Here is a 26245-nt window from a genome sequence, read left to right on the forward strand (position 1 = left end):
TCCATTTATTAAAAGTCAGCAGCTGTAGTATTTATAGCTGCTGGCTTTTAATATTTATTTTGTAGGTGGAATCCCTCTTTAAGGCCTACTTTCACCTTTGGAGTTCTTGAAATCACACACTTTTTCGAATGCTCAGTCACAGAAAAAAAAAAAAAAAAAAAAAAAGGCGAAGTTACTAATGTGGTACTTCGCCAAAAAAAAGAAAAAGGGAGATGTGCGTGTGTGTATATGTGTGTGCGCGTGTGTATGTAAAAAAATAAAATAAAAATTATATATCACACACACATATATACATACACTAAAAGTCAACAGCTACAAATACTGTAGTTGCTGACTTAAAGCGGAGTTTCACCTAAAAGTGGAACTTCCACTCATTATTGTACCCCCCCCCCCCTCTTGGTGCCAGGTTTATCACCTTTCCGGGGGGGGAGCATATGTCTTTCACAGGTATGTCTTTCCTCACTTCTGGGAGCCTCAGCCATGGGTATTGACATCACGGCTGGGGCTCCCTTCTCCTCCCCTTCTCACCGGCCCAGTAGGAGAGAGCAGCCGGACCTCGCACTTGTGCAGTAGGGTTCCCGGCATGAAGCTGAAAGGCTACACTGCCGGGTTCCCTTACTCGCAATGGAGGTGGCATGCAACAGACAGCTGATGGTAACACCTGCGGTGCCGACGTCACTGGACTCCAGGACATGCAAGTGTTCGATTAATGACAGTCAGCAGCCGCTTTAATAAAAGAACACTTAACTCTCCAGGGACCCAAACACGATCCTTACTTGGGCCCGGTTTTTCACCAGGTCCACGAAGCATGTTAACCAAGAGAAGCTGGCTGCGAATCACTACAGCTGCAGAGGCTATCGAGGAGGGCCTCTGCAGCTGTAGCGATCTATGTTCACAACAATGTATGGTATCAACCAATATTAATATGCCAATGCATGTATTCAGTTGATGCCAAACTGCTACAGGGAAAGTGGACTCTATGATTAGTTAGCATAAAACATTAGCACTTCCCATTTTCAGAAAAGACAAAGTCTGGGAAAAACCTTGGGGGGGGGGGGGGGGGGGGGGCAAGCAGTTCCTCAGACGGTGGCTGCTAAAGCTGGTCTATGAACACTGTAAAAGGAACAAATCTTGTAGTAATAATGGTTAGACATGGATGTGAACTTGCCTTTTCCGCAACACCAAAGAAATTTTGCAAGCATTGACTCAAGTGAGAATTGAGATTCAAAACCGAGGTAACAACTGGTAGCAAGTCTGCTGTGAGGGCTTTCTGGAGTGTGGAACGGAGTTCAGCCTGACAAGGAAAAAAAAAACAATGTCGTTAAAAAGAGAAAAGGACACCAGCGAGGCAGTAATAAATCACATTATGAAAACAGATGTACAGTAGTAGATCAGTTAATTCTAGTAATACGGCATGACCTAGGTTTTGCTTCATTTGAACAGATCTCTACTAGAGAACCTTCACATTGGTACAACTTACACACTATATACATCACCAGTAGTATTTTGTGCCATGATTACAAAAGATTGTAGTTGTATATGTATAGGCATTTTTTTTAAATTTGGATAGTGTAGGGCAGTGATGGCAAACCTTAGCACCCCAGATGTTTTGGAACTACATTTTCCATGATGCTCATGCACTTTTCAGTGTGGTTGAACATCATGGGAAATGTAGTTCCAAAACATCTGGGGTGCCAAGGTTCGCCATCACTGGAGTAGGGAATAGTTTGTCAAGATTAGTCAAGACTAACCAGGTTCCTAAACGCCATCAAAAATCAAAGAACCATTTGGATGTAATGTTTTTGGGTGGCTACATAAAGCTTGCACAGTTTAGAGGGGAAGGTAAGCAAGAAAAAAAAATAAAAAATAAAAATAAAAAAATAAAATTGTCTTTCAACATTCGAAACCCTGGGCATTCTGGATGTCATCTCAATGGTGTGAATAGAGGGCTTGTTAGGCTGATTTAAATTAAAGAGGAGCTCCGGTCTGTAAAAATAAAGCTACTGACTATTAAAAAAAAAAAAAAAAAAAAAAAAGGGACACTTACCAGTCCAGGGATCCTGTGATGTCCGCACCCCGAGCCGAACCTAACTGGCATTGTAAAAGTAAGGGAAACTGGCAGTGAAGCCTGAGGGCTTCACAGCCAGTTTCCTACTGCATATGCGTGAGTCATGAAAATCGAAGAAGCGGATCTTCGTCTTTCTTATCGTACATCACAGAACACAGAGCCATAGTATTTACTATGTGGGTTATAGACCACCTTCAGTTGATGGACACTGGAACACCTCAAGACAAGAAGTACACTCCCTATATAACCCCTCCCACTACTGGGAGTACCTCAGTTTTTTCGCCAATGTCTAAGGTGTTGGTCACGAGTAAAGATGTGCTGAGCTCCTCTGGAGCAATCCTTGCTGGGGTTAGCCATGCAGCCGGATCCATTCAAAGTCTTTTTAGGCCGAATTGAATGGTACCCAGGCCTTGCATCCTTAGAAACAAGGTTTTGCATGTAAACGCTTCTCTTTTAAGAGAATTGGACTTTGGGATCCAGTACTTTTGGTATTAAGGCCATAAAGTTTTACTGGCAGTGGTGCTATTACAGGTCCAGGATTGCGGGTTTCCCCAAGGGTCCCCCAGCTCCTGAAGGTTTGTTAATGAAACCCACAGTGAAGGGTGAAGATTGGGTCTGTTGGTTTTACCAGAGAAAACCCTCCGGCAGGAAAGGTAAGGAGTTTTTCTAAGAAATTTTTGAATTTCCTTATGAATGCCTCTTTTAATTTAGTGAATGTTGTCATACCTACAGTGCCTTGCGAAAGTATTCGGCCCCCTTGAACTTTCAACCTTTTGCCATATTTCAGGCTTCAAGCATAAAGATAACATTTTTATTTTTTGTGAAGAATCACCAAGTGGGACACAATTGTGAAGTGGAACGAAATCTATTGGATTTTCGAAACTTTTTTAACTAATAAAAAACTGAAAAGTGGGGCGTGCAAAATTATTCGGCCCCCTTGCGTTAATACTTTGCAGAGCCACCTTTTGCTGCGATTACAGCTGCAAGTCGCTTGGGGTATGTCTCTATCAGTTTTGCACATCGAGAGACTGAAATTCTTGCCCATTCTTCCTTGCAAAACAGCTCGAGCTCAGTGAGGTTAAATGGAGAGCGTCTGTGAACAGAAGTTTTCAGTTCTTTCCACAGATTCTCGATTGGATTCAGGTCTGGACTTTGACTTGGCCATTCTAACACCTGGATACATTTATTTGTGAACCATTCCTTTGTAGATTTTGCTGTATGTTTGGGATCATTGTCTTGTTGGAAGATAAATCTCCGTCCCAGTTTCAGGTCTTTTGCAGATTTTCATCCAGAATGGTCCTGTATTTGGCTGCATCCATCTTCCCCTCAATTTTAACCATCTTCCCTGTCCCTGCTGAAGAAAAGCAGGCCCAAACCATGATGCTGCCACCACCATGTTTGACAGTGGGGATGGTGTGTTGAGGGTGAGGAGCTGTGTTGCTTTTACGCCAAACATATAGTTTTGCATTGTGGGCAAAAAGTTCGATTTTGGTTTCATCTGACCAGATCACCTTCTTCCACGTTTGGTGTGTCAAACTTTAGACGAGACTTTTTATGGATATCTTTGAGAAATGGCTTTCTTCTTGCCCCTCTTCCATAAAGGCCAGATTTGTGCAGTGTATGACTGATTGTTGTCCTATGGACAGACTCTCCCACCTCAGCTGTAGCTCTCTGCAGTTCATCCAGAGTGATCATGGGCCTCTTGGCTGCATCTCTGATCAGTCTTCTCCTTGTCTGAGCTGAAAGTTTAGAGGGACGGCCAGGTCTTGGTAGATTTGCAGTGGTCTGATACTCCTTCCATTTCAAAATGATCGCTTGCACGGTGCTCCTTGGGATGTTTAAAGCTTGGAAAATCTTTTTGTATCCAAATCCGGCTTTAAACTTCTCCACAACAGTATTACGGACCTGCCTGGTGTGTTCCTTGGTCTTCATGATGCTCTCTGCGCTTTCAACAGAACCCTGAGACTATCACAGAGCAGGTGCATTTATACAGAGACTTGATTACACACAGGTGGATTCTATTTATCACCATCAGTAATTTAGGACAACATTGGATCATTCAGAGATCCTCGCTGAACTTCTGGAGTGAGTTTGCTGCACTGAAAGTAAAGGGGCCGAATAATTTTGCACGCACCACTTTTCAGTTTTTTATTTGCTAAAAAAGTTTAAATTATCCAATAGATTTCGTTCCACTTCACAATTGTGTCCCACTTGTTGGCGATTCTTCACAAAAAAATACATTTTTTTAAATCTTTATGTTTGAAGCCTGAAATGTGGCAAAAGGTTGAAAAGTTCAAGGGGGCCAAATACTTTCGCAAAGGCACTGTATGTGCCATTTTCTCCCCCTCTTCACAAGGAAGAAGTGCCAGGAAAAAAAAAAAAAAAATTTAAACGAATGGCACACTGCCCTACTCGGCGGCTTCCAGGCTCCTTCCTCACCATTTTTCCACAAAAATTATCCCATAGGATCAGAGTCCCGCACTCATGCAGGAAAGCTTTTTAAACAAAAAGAGAGGGGGGCCGTAGGAGACGGAGGGGCGTGGGCCTTAGCGCGGCATTGGCGGCCTCCAACATCCATTGCCAGAAAGTTTTTTCGTTTTTTTTTAAAGCACCATTGATACTGCTGCAAGTTGTGGAGGGACACAAGAGCAAGAGGGGCATGAAAGGTTTGGCAACAGGCATTCCTTTTGACACATTTACTATTGTATTAGGCTGCGCATTAATAGCAGCAGCAGGGCTGGACTATTGCTCAAGCAGTGGATGCGTTCCTTCTGATAGTACCTCTGCTTTGTGCATCGGGCTATGGTCGGAGGGGGGGGGGCACTTCAAAAAACGGCTCTAGAAAGACTTCTACAGCCACTAGGAAGCCTAAAAACATGTCTAAGAAAACGGCATCCTCCCCTGACAGTGTTTTGGCTGGTCAGAGTGAGCCATCAAGGACGTCGGGTGTTGCAGCTGCTTTTAGCACTGCAGCCCCTGTATGTATTACTGAAGAGGTTTTTTCCTTAACCATTTTAGGCTTGGAACAAAAAATTGATGCCTTAAATTGGTTGTAAACCCTCCCCCACAACATTGTCCCATGTAAATCTGCTTAAAAAAACCCTAATGAACACTGCTTGTAGATTCCACACCTGTCAAGTTCAGTAGTTTCTACTTTGATTAATGCTAGGAATCTGGCCTCCAGAGTCATATTATAGAGCTTGGAAGGCATATGTCTCCTGGTGTGAATCCAGGGGTTGGCACCCCAGGAAATAGGTCATAGGTAGGATCCTTGAATTTCTACAGATGGTATTAGAAATTAAGCTTGCCTTGAGTACTATCAAAAAGGCCAGGTGTCAGCCTTATCAGTGTTTTTACAATGACCGCTTGCTTCACACTCTCTGGTTCGTAGCTTTATTTAGGGGTAACGAAGATTAATCCTATGGTTAGGTCTTTCCTGAACCCTTGGGACTTGAATTTAGTCCTGTCGACATTACAGAAGCCGCCTTTTGAGCCGATATGAGATATTCTCGTGGTCCTTTTGACAAGGAAATTCGTTTTTTGGGTTGCCATTTCTTCTGCAAAAAGAGTATCAGAGCTGGCTGCTCTTTCTTGTAAAGAGCCATATTTGATTATTCATAATGATAAGGTTGTATTGCGTCCTCGTCCCAACTTCCTTCCGAAGGCAGTGTCAGGTTTTCATTTAAACCAGGATATTGTTCTGCCTTTATTTTTCCAGAACCTCGTTCTGCAGAAGAAAGGTCACTACATTCTCTTGATGTTGTGACAGCAATCAAGGTCTATGTGAAGGTGACCGTTCAGATTTGTAAACATCTGTTTGTGTTGTCAGAAGGTCCTAAGAGGACGGGCAGCATTGAAGTCTACAATTTCTAAATGGATTTGTCAAGCGATTGTTCAAGCTTATGGTTTAAGAGGAAAACTCCACCTTTTCATATTAAAGCGCACTCCACCGGGGCTGTTAGTGCTTCCTGGGCAGAGCATCACCAAGCCTCCATGGCTCAAATCTGCAAGGCCGCATACATTTTCCAGATTCTATCAAGTAGATGTAAAAGGTCATGAGTATATTGCCTTTGGGCGCCGTGTACTGCAGGCTGCAGTACAAGTCCTCTAGTCTTAGTGCCCTACTTTTGTTGCGTCTACCTCCCTTCAGTTGGCATTGCTATGGGACATCCAACATAGTAACTACTATGGCTGTGTCCCGTGATGTACAAAAAGAAAATAGGATTTTTAGTACATCACGGGACACAGAGGTCCCTCCCTTCTTTTGGTATACACGTGTATTGGTTTGCTACAAAACTGAGGTACTCCCAATAGTGGGAGGGGTTATATAGGGAGTGAACTTTTTGTCTTAGGGTGTGCCAGTGTCCATCGGCTGAAGGTGGCCTATAACAGATATAGTAACCAATGTGGCTCGGAGTCCCGTGATGTACTTCTAAGAAAAGGATTTTACAGGTAAGCCATTTTAAAAATCCTATTTTTGCATGGAGCTGTGCTTTAAATACTTTCCAGACACATTTTGAAGGAATAAACAAAAATGCAGCGATAAATGGGACCAGTAGTAAAGAACTATTGCTAATGGTATAGTCAAAATTTCATTTATGGGATGCATGCTGGGATTTAAAATTAAAAACTGTCAATGAAAAAAACGAGATGATCAAATTAAACTTCATAAGCACAACTCATTATCATGGTTGAAGTGATCCGAAAATTTGTATAAACGATACCACCATGACTTCCAGATGACAAGGGGTTAATGTCAGCAAGTGTGCTCCAAGTTACGATCCCAATTAGCAGACCCAATGGTTCAATGTGCAGGGAGAAAAATAGAGGTGGAGAGATACTGCTCTCCAAGGTGCACTTAGTGGCTGTATTCAGGATATCAGACTCGCTGTGATCCAGGAGGTGCATTATAGATCGTGCCTCTAAACTGCCTCGGTCAAGCATTTTGAAGAAATACCCTTTTGATAGTAGGAGTTGGTAGAATTACTTTTCTTCTTCTAACTTACCATCCGTTTTTGCAGATTTTCCCTTGCTTGACATGACAGACCCTCCTGCATTAACATTTCTTCAGTACTCTGCGTCACTTGTCTTGACACAGTTTCAGCAATAGTAGTAAAGGATGTGGATACAGCGGAGGTGGTTGCATTTGATGCCGAAGATAGTGCAGCCAAGTGAGCATCTGCCAGAAAAATTTAAAATACAAAAAATTATAAAATTTTCGGTTCATGGGAGCAACTGCCATCAATCATATAGAATTGTTTTCAACATTTTAGTTTTGTAATTTTCAGTATGCAGGACATTTTAGTTAACACACACACACACACACACACAGGCAGATTCTTACCTACAGAGCAGATATAGAAATCCTGCATCCCCTGATGCTTTACACTGTAATCTTCGACGGATTTCTGAATCATTTGAAACTTTTTATCCATCTGCTCTGCAAAGCTTTCATGGACCAGAGCATTATGTTGCTCTACGGCCTTTTTTCGATCCAATTTGGCATGGAGACCAGAAACATGTTCAGTAGATTCCTGGACTGTGACCAGCAACTAGAAGATGGAAGAAAATAAAATGTTCCAATAAGTTTTAAATTGATTTCAGTCTTGTGTACATTTTAATTCTTTCACTTTTTACGTAGGTTAGACCCCCGTCACTTTATAGCAGCCTGTGCACCCATTGGGGAGATTCACTCTTTCCCTTGTACTGGTACCTACACAGTCACTGTGAAAGATAGAAAATCTAAAAATTTAAAGCAGTTACCAGAAGAGGAGAGTTTCCCATCCCTTTGGAAACGTTTTTTTAACTTTGTTGCATCTGTAGGACAGGAAGGGAAATTTTTCCCAAATAGTACCACAGACCAGACCAAGAAATAAATAATAATAAAAAAAAGACGAGGGAAGGTTTATAACCCCTGCCAGGCTATTTAAACTCCCCCAAAAAATATTGTTCCATATTTGAGATTCCAGTTTCCAGAGACAATATAAAAAAAACTTTCCATAAACACATTAGAACTCAGGAAAGATCTAAACTCCAAAGAGATGAACTTTTCCCAACTTTTTGAAAGCGGCAGTAAACAGCACCAGGTTTGTGTACTTTGGCTGATTGGCCGCACAGGAGTTGCTGTTTATGGCACATAGAGAAGCTTTATTATAAGCATACGGGCAGATAAATAATATCTCCTAAAACGTGCATCATTTAGGAGAGATTTGCGCTTTTATAGCCGGTGACGTCACCATTTCGTGCGCACTCTGCTCTGAATTGAGGTAAGACTGAATGTGCTGTCCATCCAGAATACTGTGCAAGGACCGTGATTCCCATGCGTATGTTTGTATGTAGGCGTCACTGTGATACCTTGTTAGCAGTATTATGAAGTTTCTTCTCTGTGGACTCCAGAGCGGTCACCACAAACTCCTCCTCGGAAAGGCGCAACTTAGATTCCTGTAGGTTCTTGTGCGTTTCCTCCAGCTCCTTCTCCTTATACTGCAGAACCGTGCTACACTCCTCCAACTCCTTTTTACTCTCCGAGAACAGCTCAGTCACCTGCCAAGGTATAAAGTTGGTAAAATATGCTGTAGGTTAGTTGGAGGATCACACAGGAAAACGTCCACATATTCTAAAAAGCTCAAAAACGGAAGCGATAGTCATGATTTGTTATTGGTCTGTGAGAGACAGTCAGCCCTATCACACCTACAAGTTTCACCCCACACAGGGGTCTAATTGTAGAATTGAGAATAGGGAAAGGTGAATACATTTATTTGCATGCTCTAGCAGCTCCAATGGTTTTTTTAAAAGCAATAGTACACATGCAATTTATCAATGAATTACGGTAGTGGCAGTAATTTTGATTTTGGAAGTTCAGAACTGTATTGTCAATATTGAAAATACAAGGGGCCCACAAAGGCACTTTGAAGTAAAACTACACAACAAATACGGAGGTGCCGCTTTGGACACATTTATCTATACTCATTTTCACTCCTAATTTATGCAGAAATTTGACTTTTTGCACCAGTGGGCATTTTCTTTGTCTACATTAAAGAATGATTCGTTTTTTATTGGTACCCGTTTACTAGCGCAACGCCTTTATTTACATAAACTAATACTGCAACTAATTTTTGCAAATAAATAAATATAAAATACCCTCTTCAGCTCCTCCTCCATGGCGGCAATCTTTTCCATATAGTCTGAGATTTGTTCTTCTTGATTTACAATTTTCCCTTGAAGCTCTCTGTGTTAAAAAAAAAAAATAATAATTTTTAAAACAGCTTACCTGTAAATCCTTTTCTTTGAAGTACATCAGGGGACACAGAGCCATAATAGTTACTATGTGGTTTATAGGCCACCTTCAGGTGATGGACACTGGCACACTTTAAGACAAAAAGTGCACTCCCTATATAACCCCTCCCACTACTGGGAGTACCTCAGTTTTGTAGCCAAGCAATGCACGTGTAAAACAAAGAAGGGAAGGACCTCCGTGTCCCCTGATGTACTTCAAAAAAGGATTTTACAGGTAAGCCGGTTTTAAAAATCCTGTTTTTTTTGTCCATACATCAGGTGACACAGAGCCATTGTGGTTACTATGTGGAATGTCCCATAGCAATGGCAACTGAAGACGAGGGAGACAACAAAAAAAAGTAGGGCATTAAGAGACTAGAGGACTCATACTGCAGCCTGTAGTACACTGCGCCCAAAGGCAATATCCACATGACCTTTTACATCAATTTAATAGAATCTGGTAACTGTATGGACTGAAGACCATGTTGCGGCCTTGCATATCTGAGCCATGGAGGCTTGGTGATGCACTGCCCAAGAAGCACCAACAGCCCTGATGGAGTGCGCTTTAACATGAAAAGGAGGAATTTTTCTTATTTAGACCATAAGCTTGAACAATCACGTGACAAATCCATTTGTAAATAGTAGATTTTAATGCTGCCCGTCCTCTATTAGGACTTTCTGGCAGTACAAACAAAACATCCGTTTTGCAAATCTGAGCGGGCTACTTTAAATAGACCTTGACCGCTCTCACTACATCAGGGGAATGTGGCGACTTTTCTCTAGATCGAGGCTCTGGGAAAAAAGGAAGGCAGAACAATATCATGGTTTAAATGAAAACCTGTCACTACCTTTGGTGGGAATTCAGGATGAGGCCACAATACCACCTTATCCTTATGAATAATCAAATATGGCTCTTTACAAGACAGCCGCCAATTCTGATACCCTTCTGGCAGAGGATATGGCAACCAAAAAGATTATTTTTCTCGTCAAAAGAACCAAGGAAATATCCCATATAGGCTCAAAAGGCTGTTTCTGTAAAGCTGATAAGACTAAATTCAAATCCCAAGGATTCAGGGGTACCGGGAGGATTAATCCGCGTTAACCCCTGAATAAAGCTGCGAACCAGAGAGTGAGAAGCAAGAGGCCTTTGAAAGAATACTGATAAGGCCAAGACCTGGCCCTTGATAGTACTCAAGGCCAGCTTCATTTCCAATCCCATCTGCAGGAATTCAGGCATCCTACCTATGACATACTTCCTAGGGTGCAAACCCCTGGATCCACACCAGGAGACAAATGCCTTCCAGACTATAGTATTACGACTCTGGAGGCCGGCTTCCTAGCATTAACCAAAGTGGACACTACTGAAGGAGATAACCCACGGTCCTTTAGAATGTGGGTTTTAATAGCCAAACCGTTACATTTAGCGTTTGTAAGGTAGGATGGAATACCGGACCTTATGTGAGAAGGTCTGGCCACAATGGCAGGATCCCTTACTGCCATCTTTATGATCTCGGCAAACCAAGATCTTCTTGGCCACCAGAATCACCTCTTTCCCTTCTTGCCTGATCCTGAGAAGAAGTTGCGGAAGCAGCAGAACTGGGGGAAAGGCATATATCGGTTTAAACTGATCCCATGGAAAGACCAAGGCATCTGCTCCGCATGCCAGCAGATCCCTTGTCCTCGACACAAAATTGTTGTTTTTGAATTTGGATGCGAACAGATCCACGCCCGGAACACCCCATTTTTGAAATTAACAGAAAGATATTGGGGTGAAGGGACCATTCGCCTGGAAACAATTGTTGGCGACTCAAGTAGTCCGTCAGCCAATTTTCTACCCCTGGAATGAAAATTGCCGATGGGCAGAAAGAAACATTCCTTGCCTAAGATGGAACATGATGCACCTCCTTTGGGGCTGCACTACTTCCCGTGCCCCCTTGGTGATTGATGTAAACCACAGCCGTGGCATTGGAGTGAATCCCGACAGGACAATTTCGTAATCTGAGCATCCAGGGCTCTAGGGCCATTCAATCTGGCCAAAAAAAAGACACTTTGAATGAATCCGGTCAGCATGGCTAGCCCCAGCAAGGATTGTTCCAGTGGAGCTCAGCACAGCACATCTTTACTTGTGACCAACACCATAGACACTGTCGAAAAAAAACAGAGGTACTCCCAGTGGTGGGAGGGGTTATATAGGGAGTGCACTGTTTGTCTTGGGGCATGCCAGTGTCCATCACCTGAAGGTGGCCTATAACCCACATAGTAAATACTATGGCTCTGTGTCACCTGATATATGAAAATAAAAATCAGCATATGCATTCTCATTTATATAACCCAAGCATTTTTTAAAAGCTGAACAAATGGATTCCAAACTCAATCTAAGTAACGCATGTGTATATACATTTAGGAGTTCAAAAAGTAAAAATGCAACAATATATTATATATATATATACACACACACACACACATACACACATTAATAAAAAAATAAAATGAACATATTAGGATTTATAAACAAAAACTTATTTAAAAATGTCCACAATGAAATGCGGCCACCTACTGACTACCTAGATGCTAGTCTGGTGGTGGGTTCATATCAATGCAGGCTGTTTCAATGATACAAGCAGTTTCTCTGAAATGATTAGGAGCAAGCCACCTAGTAAGCCAGCTCATTCTACACTACATATGAACATTCCTTTCTAACAAGGAAAATCCTGAATTGTGTGTGAGTGTTAAACGCTTGTAAAAACTAAACACATACTCATAGTTTTCACTGGATAGGTAGACTCCATTCTTCTCTCTAGCTACAGCAAGGTCCCTCTTTAACCGTTCAATCTCCTCTGTGTATTCCTAAAGAGAAATGTATAAGGTCAATACAGCAATTGTCATGGCACAGATGGTTCCAACACTGCAGCATGTCAAATGGGAGACATTTACCTTGATCAGTGCCCGCTTGGTCAGTTTCTGGTTAACTTCAGGCTTGTTCATGATGCTCTTTGCTCGGTTGGCATATTCCAAAGTGCTCACTGTTTCCTGCAATAATGCACAATTAATGCACATATTGTCCTATGTGGGGCAATCCCAATCTTTTGCATTTCCATCTTTTCCCCCCCGACTATAGACCCGTTTAGGTGCAAAAACCTTATGAGACATTTTTCGCGGGTTCCCTGCTCCCCTTCCCTGGATTACTTGTTGGATGTACTTTTGCTACTTCCAACTGCAACACGCAGCTCAGGCCCAATTTTCTGACCCTCCAAATTTAGCCATGGACCCTTGAGTATCTCCTCTCTCAGGAGCCCTTTTCCAACCCTCTCATTCCCTTACCTCAACCTATTGGGTGTAGACTCCTCTAGGATAAATAAAAAATCTTTGCCATTCTGAAGCTTCCCTTCTAAAATTTTGCATCATTTTATATGTACTGTTATTCTGTACTTGCCAAGTATGTTACAAAAATCTCCCTCCGCTGAGTCTGGCTGCATCTTTTTTTTTTTTTTAACTGTGGGCAGCTGCAGCCTGTTCACTTCCTGGATTTACAGAGACAGAGGCACACCTCCAGCTTTGCAGCTCTCATTAGCCCTCTTATGACGAGAGCGAGAGGCATAATGTTATAAGCTTAGGCTTTTTACTAGACAAGAAACAGGAAGTGGGCTGTATAAGGTATTTACTAGCAAAAAATAAAATAAAAATATATGTTTTACTATCCAAATTTAAAAACAACAAGGGCAGAGGTTTTAATAGATGCAAAGAAAAAAAAAAAAAAGACAGAAGTTACGCTTTAAGACAAAATTCTTACAGAGTGTACTATGCTCAGAGGTTACATAGGATATTCCCTGGCCAAACAGCAGAGACAAGCCTCAATTCTTCTGGCACAAAGTCATTTGGAGTTATGAAACCAAAATTTAGCTTTTTGGCCACAACCATAAATGCTACATTTGGAGAGGAGTCAACAAGGCCTATGATAAATGGTACAGAGATGGATCGCTGATGTTTTGGGGATGTGCGAGCTACAAAAGGCACAGGAAATTTTGTTAAAATTGATGGCAAGATGAATGCATTATGTTATCAAAAAATACTGAAGGAACATTTGCATTCAGCCAGGAAGCTGCGCAATGGGACATACTTCGACATTCCAACATAACAATGATCCAAAACTCAAGGCCAAGTCGACCTGTCATTGGCTACAGCAGAATAAAGTGAAGGTTCTGGAATGGCCATCTCAGTCTCCTGACCTCAGTATCATTGAGCCACTCAGGGGAGATCTCAAACGTGCAGTTCATGCAAGACAGACCAAGAATGTGCAGGAACTGGAGGCTTTTTACCAAGAGGAATGGACAGCTTCATCATCTGAGAAGATAAAGAGTCTCATCCACAAATACTTCAAGATGTCATTGATGTTAAAAAGGGCAATACTCGGTATTAAGAACTGGGGCATATAAACTTTTAATCAGGGTTGTTTGGGTAGTTTCTGTTGCGATTACTATTTAAAAAGAGTAAAAACACAGTTGATTGATAATAAATGGCTTCAGCCAAACGCTAACCATGAGTGAAAGAAAAAAAAGTTTGTGTTATTCATATTTTCTGAAAAATGGCCAAGAAATCAAATTTTGCCAGGGTATGTAAACTTATGAGCACAACTGTATATCCATGATAGAACAGAATGGGCAAACCATATTTACCTCCAGGTTAATAGAGGCTGGAGAGACTGTGGCAATGATGGATGTTTTTGTTCTTCCTCCTAGAGAGTCCTGTAGGATCCTTGTGAGTTTAGACTCTCTGTATGGGATATGTGGTGCTCGCTCTACCAGGGCTGTGATCACCCTGCCCAAAGTCAACAAAGACTGATTGATATTGCCAGCTTCACGGGCTCTCTTGTCTACAGCTCCAGAGCGACCGATGTTCTCACTTCCAGCCAAATCAACCTGCGAAGATATGCATGCATAATAAGATCAACAGGGTCCTCTTCACTGGTTCTATACAGGGTATCATTGACGGGTGCAACAGACTGGACTTCTTGCCATAACTGAACAGTAGCGAGGATGCAATATTTTCTGAAGCAATGTCCTGCATCTCTTCAGTTAAAGAAAAAGAAGAGATTTAAACTGATGGGATCATTGGTCATCTCAAAGTACAGAATAAGATAACAAAAAGGTCAAGGTTATATTTATATCTGCAAACAGAAAGTTTTCCTGGCTTATCAACAAGTACATGTACAGTGCTGGAGAAAACTGTATGCTGTAAAGCAGTGGTCTCCAAACTGTGTCCCTTTGGGTACCATTTAAACTTTCTGACACCAACAAAGGGGCACAATGAAACCAACAATGGGGCACAATCCCTTCCAATGACACCAAAGATGGGGCATCGTTTACTCCAAGTGCTGCTGGGACATTTTCTGCTTCTGATGGCCACAGTCTGGCCCCCCCTAAGGTCTGAAGGATGGTAAACTGGCCCCTTTCTTTAGAAAGTTTGGAGAACCCTGCTGTGAAGCCAACATGGATTTAGCCATCTGTAAGTGGATAATTCTTCCCAATGAACACAAGTGTAAGGAGCATTCTTTCCACTGACCAACACACTAATGTATCATGAGTTGGGGGGGAGGCTAATTTCACCTCCCCCTCACCCCCTTTTAAAAACACACCACACAGCAAAAAAATGTGCAGGTAAAAAAAAAAAAAAAAAAGGGGGGTTTTTTTCTAAAGGAGCTTGCAGAGCATTGCATCCGAGATCAGCAGGTCGCAGGTGCAATGTTGGGGTCCTGCAGACTCTTAGGATAGCCGTCTGTCCATATCTCAGACACTGGCTGGAGAGCAGGTAGCTCAATAAAAACTACAAGCCATCAGCCACAATGGAACCTGTGAATGAAAGAGAGAAGATGCATATGCTGATACAGGTTACACGTCCACCCTAAAAAACGAGTGGAACATGATGTAGCATGTTCCAAAAGGTGAACTTATCCTTTAATTAAATTTGCTAGAAGCGCATTGCATATTATGCTGTCTGCTATACATTAAATAACTTATGGAATGGAAAAACACTGCAAACAAGCATATAAAGCATTTGATTTCTATAAAAAAAATCAATGGCTATCCAAAATGTCCTCATAGGGTGGTAAATGGATTAAAAACACCATTAAAACAGATTCATTAAACACTAAATACAAAAAAGCTCACCAAATTCAGCTTGCCAATTTTAACCAGCTCTTCCCCATCAATAGTGGTTTCTTTCATGTGGATTGTGATTGAAAACACAGAGTGAGAACGACTGCAAAAGCAAACAATATACAGGTTTAGGTTTTCTGTAAAAATTAAAGTGCAACCAAACGACCAGAAATAATCTTAAAATTGCTACAAGAAAATAATGACGGCATAACGAATATATAAGATTAGGAGATGAGAAGGGTGACCTTGGGCTTTGACAAATGCTTCCATTTACCTGGAGTAGGCATTCATTAGAGTAGATGCAGTGGTCCTCTTGGCTGCGCCCCTCTCCAAGATGTGATAAACTTCATCCTTGTTGTGTACGGTTACTTCCTCCAGTCCTTTGATTATCACTCCTCTCTGTAATACAGAGTACATCAGATTTGCTTCAACAATACAGGGTACTCGGCACTGATTACACCTTTCAAAGGATTACACAATACAAGCACGCGCAATTTCTTATCAAATCAAAAAAAACAACCCACACACAGTACAGTACACCCTGTTGCCGCAAGCATTTTTTTTTTTTTAATTCATTATTCCAAAATTTTGCTCATTAGCATGTTAGTTTAACCTGGCTTAAAACGGGAGTAAACGCCCATTTCTGACTTGTACGTATAGTTAGGGTCCTTTCACACTGACGTCCCGTTCAGGCCCGCCTGTCAGTTTTTCAGGCGGACCTGAACGGGTGCTCCATAGAGCTCTATGGAGCGTCGGATGTCAGCGGTGACATGTCCGCTGACATCCAACCCGCTCCGATCCGAAAAAGTGTAACGGAGGAAAAAGCTATTTTTCCATCCGTCTGTGGATCGGATCGGATGACGACGGGCACTGCGGTCCGTCGTCATCCGATCTCCCATAGGGGAGAGCGGCGCTGTGACAGGTCCGTCCCTGCGCAGTGTGCAGAGACGGAGCTGTCATCTCCCTGCTCAGCGGGGATCGGCGGAGTGATCCCCGCTGAGCAAACGGACATCCACGGGGCGGATCAGAACTGATTCGCCCCGTGTGAAAGGACCCTTACTGTAAATATCTCCTAAAACGTGCACCGTTTAGAAGATATTTACTGTATACGCAACCGACATCCCCGATGCATGCGCTCTGAAGAAACGGACACCTGGGACCTTCCTTCAGAGTCCTGTGCCGTAAACGGCAGCACCCTCGTGCCTGCACAGGAGTAATGTATTAGCGGCTCCGGCCACTCACACAGCCGGAGTACGTGGACCTTGAAGGAAGACCAGGTGAAGATGGAGCTGGCCTCCAGCCACGATGGCGCATTGCTGGAGGGCTTCATTTTTAGGTAAGCGATGCATACTAGCACATAATGACATTAACTTTTAAGTCAGAGAAAAAATGAATCGCCCAGTGGTTTACTACTGCTTTAAAAGTGCCTAAGGTAATAGTATGCTGTCTGCCAGTATCTGTGCTAGCTGCTTCAATCCCTGGGACATCTTTTTGGAGACTAGGTTCAACATGCAACAAAGGAGCTCATTTTTTACATAGGTTGAGATTAGGTCCTACCCCTATCCCTCCCCAACACCAAGTCCTGCCCCCATTCTTTGGCTGTTAAATGCCACATGTTTAAAGTCTGCAGAGATTCTGACATTAAACACCTAAATGGCAGGGGATCGTAATCTTAAAAGTGGAGAAATTTGAAGTCCTATGCACAGCCTGGGCAGACGATTTAAGGGAATCTACAGGGACCGAGTGACACAGCTGTGTCAGAAGAACCCTGTGAACGTGTCAGAAGTACCTATGAAGATTTCTATACAAATGTTTAGAAGAAATAGTCTAGGTTGTAAAGAACTCAACTGATGACATGTACATTGAAAAATCACATCACCTTATTTCGAGGATCATCAAACATCTGCAATCTTTCTGAAACATCTGGTGATGGGCTAAGAAGATCAAAAAGCTCCTCATTGTAGATTTCCAGCAGAGACACTTTCACAGAAAACTCTGTGCCATTCTCTGAAAGCTTTTCGAATATCTGATGAAGGGTTCGAGGGATTATGCCTGCCAGAGGGTCCTTGGGAGGAGGAAAGAACTCTTATAATATGTAACGGTATATGGACAATGCATCAAGTCAACATTATATGAAGACAGATTGTCAGGAGCAAATAGATTTTAAGTAAAAATGACTTATACCAACATAATAGCTTAGAATGGCAAAGAAATGAAGATCTCAAAGCAGGGCTGCAACTTCCTTCAAAATGTAAATTTCCCACCTGGGTGGGCACTCTGGCGCACCGCACAGCAACCAAAACCCTTATAGGCCTATTACTATTTTATGCTCAGAATGCAATACTTCTTAAATGGAAGCAACCTGAAGAACACTCAAAATTTTTGGTAGGCCCTGGTTAATTCCCTTATACAAAGCCACTTACCTCATGGATGCCCCGTTCATTGCCACTAACGTCACTCTATAAACATAGATGAGTCCTAGTCTGGTACTCTTATGCCCTCTTCCAGGTTTATACATCCCTTAAAGACAATTGAGTAGCACATAAACAGTTTTACACTACTCAAATAGGAAGAATGAAATGCATCATTCTTCCTATGTGAATGAGTAGTGTGTGTTCAGGGTTGGATCCGATGGTGTTTGATCGCTAACCCGTAATTAGTTATTTTCTATTAAGTTTTATATGCTTTGTACCCTTCTGAGCCAGGGAATGTCTAGACAGGCTCGGCTTTGTAAACTGTTTTTTTTTTTTTCAAAAGTAAAGATCAATAAAAAATAAATTTTCCAAAAAATAAAAAAGTCAACTTCATATGAGAGCCCTTAACCACCAAGTATATCTCTGTGCCTCCTTAGTCTGATTAGCTGTATATTTTAAAATGGCCACTAGAGGGAGACATTCAAAAAAACAAAACTTGTCTCAATGTATTGCACTACACGCTAGAATTTACAAAGAATGTTACATTGATAGAGAGCCTTACATAGCTCTCATCTCTATAGGCTTAATCACAAATGTGCATAACATACTTTATTTAGCCTGCTTTGTAAATCGTTTTTCTTTTACTTCACTAGGGTTTCTCCTCTCCCCCAGACAAAACAAGCAATTAACCCTTGCAGCCCCCACTGCAGGGGAAAAAAAATTTACATCTTCCCCTGAACTCTAAATAGGCCAATTTGCCAAAGTGGTGCACCGAAATGTATTATATATATATATATATATATATATATATATATATATATATATATATATATATATATATATATATATATATATTAAATATATGGTCTAAAACTGGTGGCCCTCCAGCTGTGGCGAAACTACCCAAAGTCCCATGAGGCATTGCAAGGCTGACAGTTACAAGCATGACTCCCACAGGCAGAGGCATGATGGGACTTGTAGTTTTGCAACAGCTGGAGAGCCACCAGTTTGAGACCCCTGAATATTATATATACATACATAATATATCTATCTATGTATCTATATCTATCTATATCTATGTATCTATATCTATCTATATCTATGTATCTATATCTATGTATCTATATCTATGTATCTATATCTATGTATCTATATCTATGTATCTATATCTATGTATCTATATCTATGTATCTATATCTATGTATCTATATCTATGTATCTATATCTATGTATCTATATCTATGTATCTATATCTATGTATCTATATCTATGTATCTATATCTATGTATCTATATCTATGTATCTATATCTATGTATCTATATCTATGTATCTATATCTATGTATCTATATCTATATCTATGTATCTATATCTATATCTATATCTATGTATCTATATCTATATCTATGTATCTATATCTATATCTATGTATCTATAGCTATATCTATGTATCTATATCTATATCTATGTATCTATAGCTATATCTATGTATCTATAGCTATATCTATGCATCTATCTATATCTAGCTATGTATCTATATCTATCTATATCTATGTATCTATATCTATGTATCTATATCTATGTATCTATATCTATGTATCTATATCTATGTATCTATATCTATGTATCTATATCTATGTATCTATATCTATGTATCTATATCTATGTATCTATATCTATGTATCTATATCTATGTATCTATATCTATGTATCTATATCTATATCTATGTATCTATATCTATATCTATGTATCTATATCTATATCTATGTATCTATATCTATATCTATGTATCTATATCTATATCTATGTATCTATATCTATGTATCTATAGCTATATCTATGCATCTATCTATATCTAGCTATGTATCTATATCTAGCTATGTATCTATATCTAGCTATGTATCTATATCTAGCTATGTATCTATATCTAGCTATGTATCTATATCTAGCTATGTATCTATATCTAGCTATGTATCTATATCTAGCTATGTATCTATATCTAGCTATGTATCTATATCTAGCTATGTATCTATATCTAGCTATGTATCTATATCTAGCTATGTATCTATATCTAGCTATGTATCTATATCTAGCTATGTATCTATATCTAGCTATGTATCTATATCTAGCTATGTATCTATATCTAGCTATGTATCTATATCTAGCTATGTATCTATATCTAGCTATGTATCTATATCTAGCTATGTATCTATATCTAGCTATGTATCTATATCTAGCTATGTATCTATATCTAGCTATGTATCTATATCTAGCTATGTATCTACCGTATATACTCGAGTATAAGCCGAGATTTTCAGCCTCTTTTTTGAGGCTGAAAGTGCCCCCCTCGGCTTATACTCGAGTCATCGCTGTCTGCCCGCTCGATCAGCGTGTCGAGCAGACAGACAGCGGCCATTCTATAATTCAAAAGCCGCGCCTCCGGCTCCGCCTTCGCCTGTGATAGGCGGAACACTGAATTTCCCAGCAGCCTGTGTTCCGCCTATCACGGACATCGTATCATCCTCGTACTACGGACGAGGATGATACGATGTCCATGATAGGCGGAACACAGGCTGCTGGGAAATTCAGTGTTCCGCCTATCACAGGCGAAGGCGGCGGCGCAGCTTTTGAATTTTACAATGGCCGCCGAGGCGCCGACGAAGAGGGCACGGGACGGAGGCAAGGCAAGGCACGGGACGGAGGCAAGGCACGGCGGCAAGGCACGGCACGGGACGGGACGGAGGCAAGGAGGCAAGGCACGGGACGGAGGCTCGGGACACAGGTAGGCTGGACACACACACACACACACACACACACACACACGGATGGAGACACACACACACAGGGATGGATGGATGGATGGAGACACACACACACAGGGATGGATGGAGACACACACACACAGGGATGGATGGATGGATGGATGGAGACACACACACACAGGGATGGATGGATGGATGGACACACACACACACAGGGATGGATGGACGGACACACAGGGATGGACGGACACACAGGGATGGACGGACACACAGGGATGGACGGACACACACACAGGGATGGACAGGCATGTCTCACCCTCGGCTTATACACGAGTCAATAAGTTTGCCAGTTTTTTTGGGGGTAAATTGGGGGCCTCGGCTTATATTCGGGTCGGCATATACTCGAGTATATACGGTATATCTAGCTATGTATCTATATCTAGCTATGTATCTATATCTAGCTATGTATCTATATCTAGCTATATCTATCTATGTATCTATATCTATCTATGTATCTATATATCTATCTATATTAATACACATACACACACACACACATATATATATATATATACATACACACACACACACACACATATATATATATATATGTATATATATATATATATGTGTGTGTGTGTGTGTGTGTGTGTGTATGTATATATATATGTGTGTGTGTGTGTGTGTGTGTGTGTGTGTGTGTGTGTATGTATATATATATGTGTGTGTGTGTGTGTGTGTGTGTGTGTGTGTGTGTGTGTGTGTGTGTGTGTATATACACACACACATATACGCACGCACACAACACCATTAGATTCGACTTTTTAATTAATACCATGAATCTGAATTCACTTTTGGCTGATAGGCTTCTTTCACTCTGAGCAGTTTTTTGAAGTGCGAGAAAAGCTCAAGAAAAATGCTTCTCTTTAAAAATTCTATGTATGTCTTCGCATTGATCCGTTGCTGTGTTAAAAATCCCATTTGCCGCATTTCTGGTGCATAATTGATAAGAAAAAAAAAAAAAAAAAAAAAAACACACAAAACAAACGCACCTCCCCATTAAAATCGCAGCATAAATGCATGAAACGCACATGTGTTGTGTTTTTGAGTCACATGACCTATGACAAAAGCACAAAAAAAAAAAAAAAGTGGTAAAATCGCAAGCCATTATCAGCACAATGCCGTTAACCGTATTTTCAGCTGATAATGTTCATGTTGGTCAAAAGGAGAAAACCATCACGATTTATGCAGTTAAAATCACTCATCCACCTTAGCTGAGTGTACTCTTTAATTGCTCCCACCTTTATATTGTCCCCCCCCCCCCCCCAATCAAAATCCAAGTAGGAATTTTAATATTGACATTCATTATATTTTCCAGGGTACACAGTGCCTACGGCTAGAAGCCAGTCGAGCATGCAGGGTAAAACACACCTGTTCCCATGTAAACGCTCCTTCTGATGACCTCTCCCCTTCCATAGTAAATGTTTTACCGGTACCAGTTTGACCATAGCTAGAGAAAAGAAGCCATGAATTATTCATCAGATACAGCTTATCTATTTTTTATCATCAATTAATTTTTCATATGGCTTTTAGTGCAAGAAAAATATATATTACATGCCAAAAAGACACTCACGCAAAAATGGTGCAATTATAACCCATTATAACTTCATCCAAGATGGGGCACACAACGCTCCTGTACACTTCAATTTGCTTAGCAGATGGACCAAATACCTGCAGAAGATAAAAGGTTTGGGTCATATCATTATCTGTGTGATATATAGATATATTTTTTTATTAAACACATATACATCTATACTATCAATTGCTTTCTCCCTTTTTTTCACATTTCACATGCAGCAGTGACCCTGGTGTGCATGTTCCCTGCCAGTCACAAGCACTATAGAAGCCAAAGCTCTAATGAACTTTTCTCTTCGGTGCATCATGTCTCAGCCTGTCACCTGTGTTAATTTTGATGTCAAATTTCAATTTAGTTAAAACTAAAATGCCATTTTAGTTGCATTTAAGTCATCTTTAGTTAGTTTTAGTCGTATTTTAGTCAAGTAAACTGTCCAGTACATTACAGTTGACTAAAATCAAATGGATTTAGTTAAACTGCAATTCATTATTTAAAGCATTCTCTAGAATTGCCAAACTCATATACTCCTGGAGTAAAAATCTAACATGTTCTTATTTATGGTATTAAGATTTGAACATGCACTACAGACAGATTTAGCCGTTGTGAAAAATATTGCTTTTTGACAAACAGAAGTGCAACTTTAAAATACCATAATAATAAAAAATAAAAAAAACTCTTATTTGTAGTAATGCCAATGCACATATTGTCTGAATAGATTACAGTGTACCCCATAAGACCAAGTCTTATATTAATTTTGGCAACAAAAGACATAGCAGGGCTTATTTTCAGGGTTTCAGGGTCTTATGTAACATGTATTTGCCAGTTGCTGTGCCCCCTGTCTTCCTGCCTGTCATCTCAGGAGTCATTAGCATTTTCGTTCGTATTTTGCATAATTAGTGGGCTGCAGCAACAGCCGATTTTCATGCGGAAATCAAATTTGAGTCATCAAAAAAATTTTGAAAAACAAATGGATTTTTTCTAATCAATAATGGGAGAATTGTGCGAGAAATGTAATCGAAAAAGAAACGCGCATGTGCAAGAAAATAAAAATCCCGGAAAGAAAAAAAAGATTCCCAGCCATGAAAGAAAATTATTTTTCTGTAGCAACATGAGGTCAAATTGAAGGTTTGGTTGACTGAATTTTAAAATCAATGGTGGCACCATTTTATCATAAAATGCACAAATTTTCTGATTTTCAAAAGAAAATTCTTTCGAAATTCAACCATGTATGGCCAGCCTTAAAGTGGTCGTAAAATCTTATAATCCACTCTATTAAAGTATTATATAATGTACAACATAGGGTGGATTTGATTGAAATTAAGTTGATTTAAATCATCATTTTTAAAGCGTAACTGTCATTCGTCCTGCAGGGGCTCCTCCTTTCACCCGCTGTTGACTCACCCACAGACTTTCACTTTAATGGGACTGCTGATGATGCGGCAGAGACACAAGGTGAGGGACATGGTGGCAGCAGGTGAGTGGATGCCCGCAAACAGGCGCTGCCATGATGGATCTAATATAACAGGTACTCTTCAAATGTAAGGACTAAAATTCTTGCTGGTAGTTAGAATCTGTAATAATTACAAACAAAATGAAGGTTTCCCAAATCGTGTTAATTTTGTCAGCGAAATTAACACTGCCTGTCCCCATTTTCCCCAGACCTGAATAAAAGATCTACCCAGCCTCGAAGCACAAAATGACGAGTTTTGCTGTTTGTTACATACAGTACAGTCTTCTTCAATATCCTTGAACACAGTAATCACTTACCATATCAAACATGTAGTTCTTTTTCCCCAGTTTGTCATTTATCCCTCCCGTCCGAACCGACACGTCTTTTCTCACAGGATCAAATTCCAGCACAGAATGGGAGTTAGCTTTACGCTCCAACTGATTGAAAGGTCTGTAGTGTGGAAAACAAAGGGGTTAATACGTTTTTAATTTATAGCAAGTTATTTTATTTCAAAAGGTCACCCCATTGTCCTGCTACTATAAAGTGTATACCCCCACACACAACTTTAGTAGGGACACTTTATACCCTCTATCAGATTATATTACCCTCTGTGGCCCTGGTGGAAATTTGAGGAGATGTCTCCAGCAGATGTATACACATTAATAAAAAGCAAAGCCCTAATTTTTCCCCACTCCACCCAAGAAACATTTACATTACCGTTGTGTCCCTATTAATATATTCGGTCATCTCAGTTACTGCTCCAGTGACAAGTGTGATGGGAGAGGGGCCGTAGGCTCTCTTGGGGCCCCTGGGAGCCTCCCTAAAGAGTGTCCGAGGCCAGGCCACTTATGCGTATAACGGATTCATGTCCCGGATTAAATCAATTCTTGGTCATAATTCAGTTCCATTGATTGGAATTGTGGAGCACCATCCAAGGGTACAGGTGAGCCAGAAGTTTTCATCCTAATCGTGGATCAATTTTGCCAAGTCCTCCATGTTGTAGATAACGTTATTTACACCCGCCTTGTACATTGGGAGATGATTGTTTCCAGAATTTTAGAACTGCCATTATAGCAGCATTAGTCAGATGTAGGAGCAGCGACTTTCTATATTTGTCAGGGTCTAGGTCACCAATAGAAACCTTCTTAGGGCTCATTTAGACTTGTTTCAACTTTAAAGAGGTTGTAAAGCTTTGGTTTTTTTCACCTTAATGCATCCTATGCATTAAGGTGAAAAAACACCTTGCACTCTCCTGTCCCCCCTAGCCCCCGTTTTACGTACCTGAGCCCCAAATCTACGTGGGCACAATCCCAGGTTGCTTTCCCCCAGCTCCTGTGGGCTCTTCATTGGATGATTGATAGCAGCACAGCCATTGGCTCCTGCTGCTAACAAATCAATGACGCGGCACGCCGGGGCTGTGTGATACACTCGGTGGCTATGGCTGCCGACTATCACACGGGAGCGCGCCCGCAAGCTAACCCCCTTGGGAGAGCGCTTCCCAGAGGGGATTAGCTCTTGTGGGGAGGAGTCGAGACAGCCGGTGAGGGACCCCAGAAGACAGGGATCAGGGCCACTCTGTGCAAAACGAACTGCACAGTGGAGGCAAGTAGGACATGTTTGTAAATAAAAAAAAAAAAACAAAAAAAAAACTATACAACCCCTTTAACACACATCAAAGCACCTACGGTTTCAACATGCTTTTTATTTTAATGTGTTTTTTATGCTTTTTTCGAAGTTTTAATGAAGCTTGGCAAATGCCCTGTGTGTGTGCTTCGATTTTCTATTTGTTTTTAAGGGGCCCAGTAGAACCCCAGTTGAGTCTGTGTTCCTGTTGCAGATCTACCCTCACTTCTGTCTGAAACATTGGGCAAGATTTACTAAGACTGGAGAGTGCCAAATCTGGTGCAGCGGTAGCACATCATGAAAGACTTGCCCTAAACCTTAGCCTATCCCCAGCGGATTACATTGAATCAAAACGATTCCTATAACTTACCTGCATCTCACAACCACCTGGATGTTCTTCCCCTTTTCTTCCTTCTTGCTGTACATGGTCAAAGGCTGGGAGGACATTGTCACTCACGTATGACCTAAAACACAGAAAGAAAAATAAATAATGTTTTTTGGACAATTAGACCTTTGTTATGTTCAGAAAACTGATTAGGACATAGAATACACTATATAAATATGTAGCAAGGTCCCAGTCCTCCTTCGGTCTCATGAGAACCACCAGGGATAGCTGCCATCCTTCTGTATATGGTGGGTTGCAAGGCATAGTGGGTGCAGTACGAGGTATATTGATTGGGCACCAGACACTTCTTGAATGCAAAAGAGATTTTATTTCCCTTAACAGAACGTTGGGAGAGAGGGTTAGGGCCAAGGAAGCCTTAGGTAGTTGCAAGGATAACTAGCAGACTCCAAGACTTCTACAGGGGGACAGCCATGCAGGTTAAGGCCTCCAGCCAGACGCCACATCTGCATGTGTAGGAAT

At 41.0% G+C, this 26245-nt stretch overlaps 1 protein-coding gene across 1 annotated transcript in view; it reads right to left on the bottom strand.

The window, feature by feature from the left end:
- KIF11 (kinesin family member 11) overlaps window positions 1-26245 on the bottom strand; it is a 54842-nt gene that overhangs the window by 18498 nt on the left and 10099 nt on the right. The window contains exons 2-16 of the mRNA XM_077455216.1: window positions 25751-25844; window positions 24075-24207; window positions 22305-22402; window positions 22103-22181; window positions 17375-17560; window positions 15770-15894; window positions 15508-15598; window positions 14017-14259; window positions 12278-12373; window positions 12102-12190; window positions 9209-9296; window positions 8423-8611; window positions 7413-7620; window positions 7075-7247; window positions 1169-1294 (exon numbers count right to left, since the gene is read on the bottom strand). Coding sequence (XP_077311342.1) covers window positions 1169-1294; window positions 7075-7247; window positions 7413-7620; window positions 8423-8611; window positions 9209-9296; window positions 12102-12190; window positions 12278-12373; window positions 14017-14259; window positions 15508-15598; window positions 15770-15894; window positions 17375-17560; window positions 22103-22181; window positions 22305-22402; window positions 24075-24207; window positions 25751-25827 — 2001 coding nt within the window. The 5' untranslated portion in view covers window positions 25828-25844. The remainder of the gene's footprint in view (window positions 1-1168; window positions 1295-7074; window positions 7248-7412; window positions 7621-8422; window positions 8612-9208; window positions 9297-12101; window positions 12191-12277; window positions 12374-14016; window positions 14260-15507; window positions 15599-15769; window positions 15895-17374; window positions 17561-22102; window positions 22182-22304; window positions 22403-24074; window positions 24208-25750; window positions 25845-26245) is intronic.

The sequence above is a fragment of the Lithobates pipiens genome, unplaced genomic scaffold (genome assembly GCF_037356315.1).
Source record: "Lithobates pipiens isolate NorthernLeopardFrog02 unplaced genomic scaffold, aLitPip1_a1.2 Scaffold_25, whole genome shotgun sequence".
In the NCBI taxonomy this organism is placed as follows: Eukaryota; Metazoa; Chordata; class Amphibia; order Anura; family Ranidae; genus Lithobates; species Lithobates pipiens.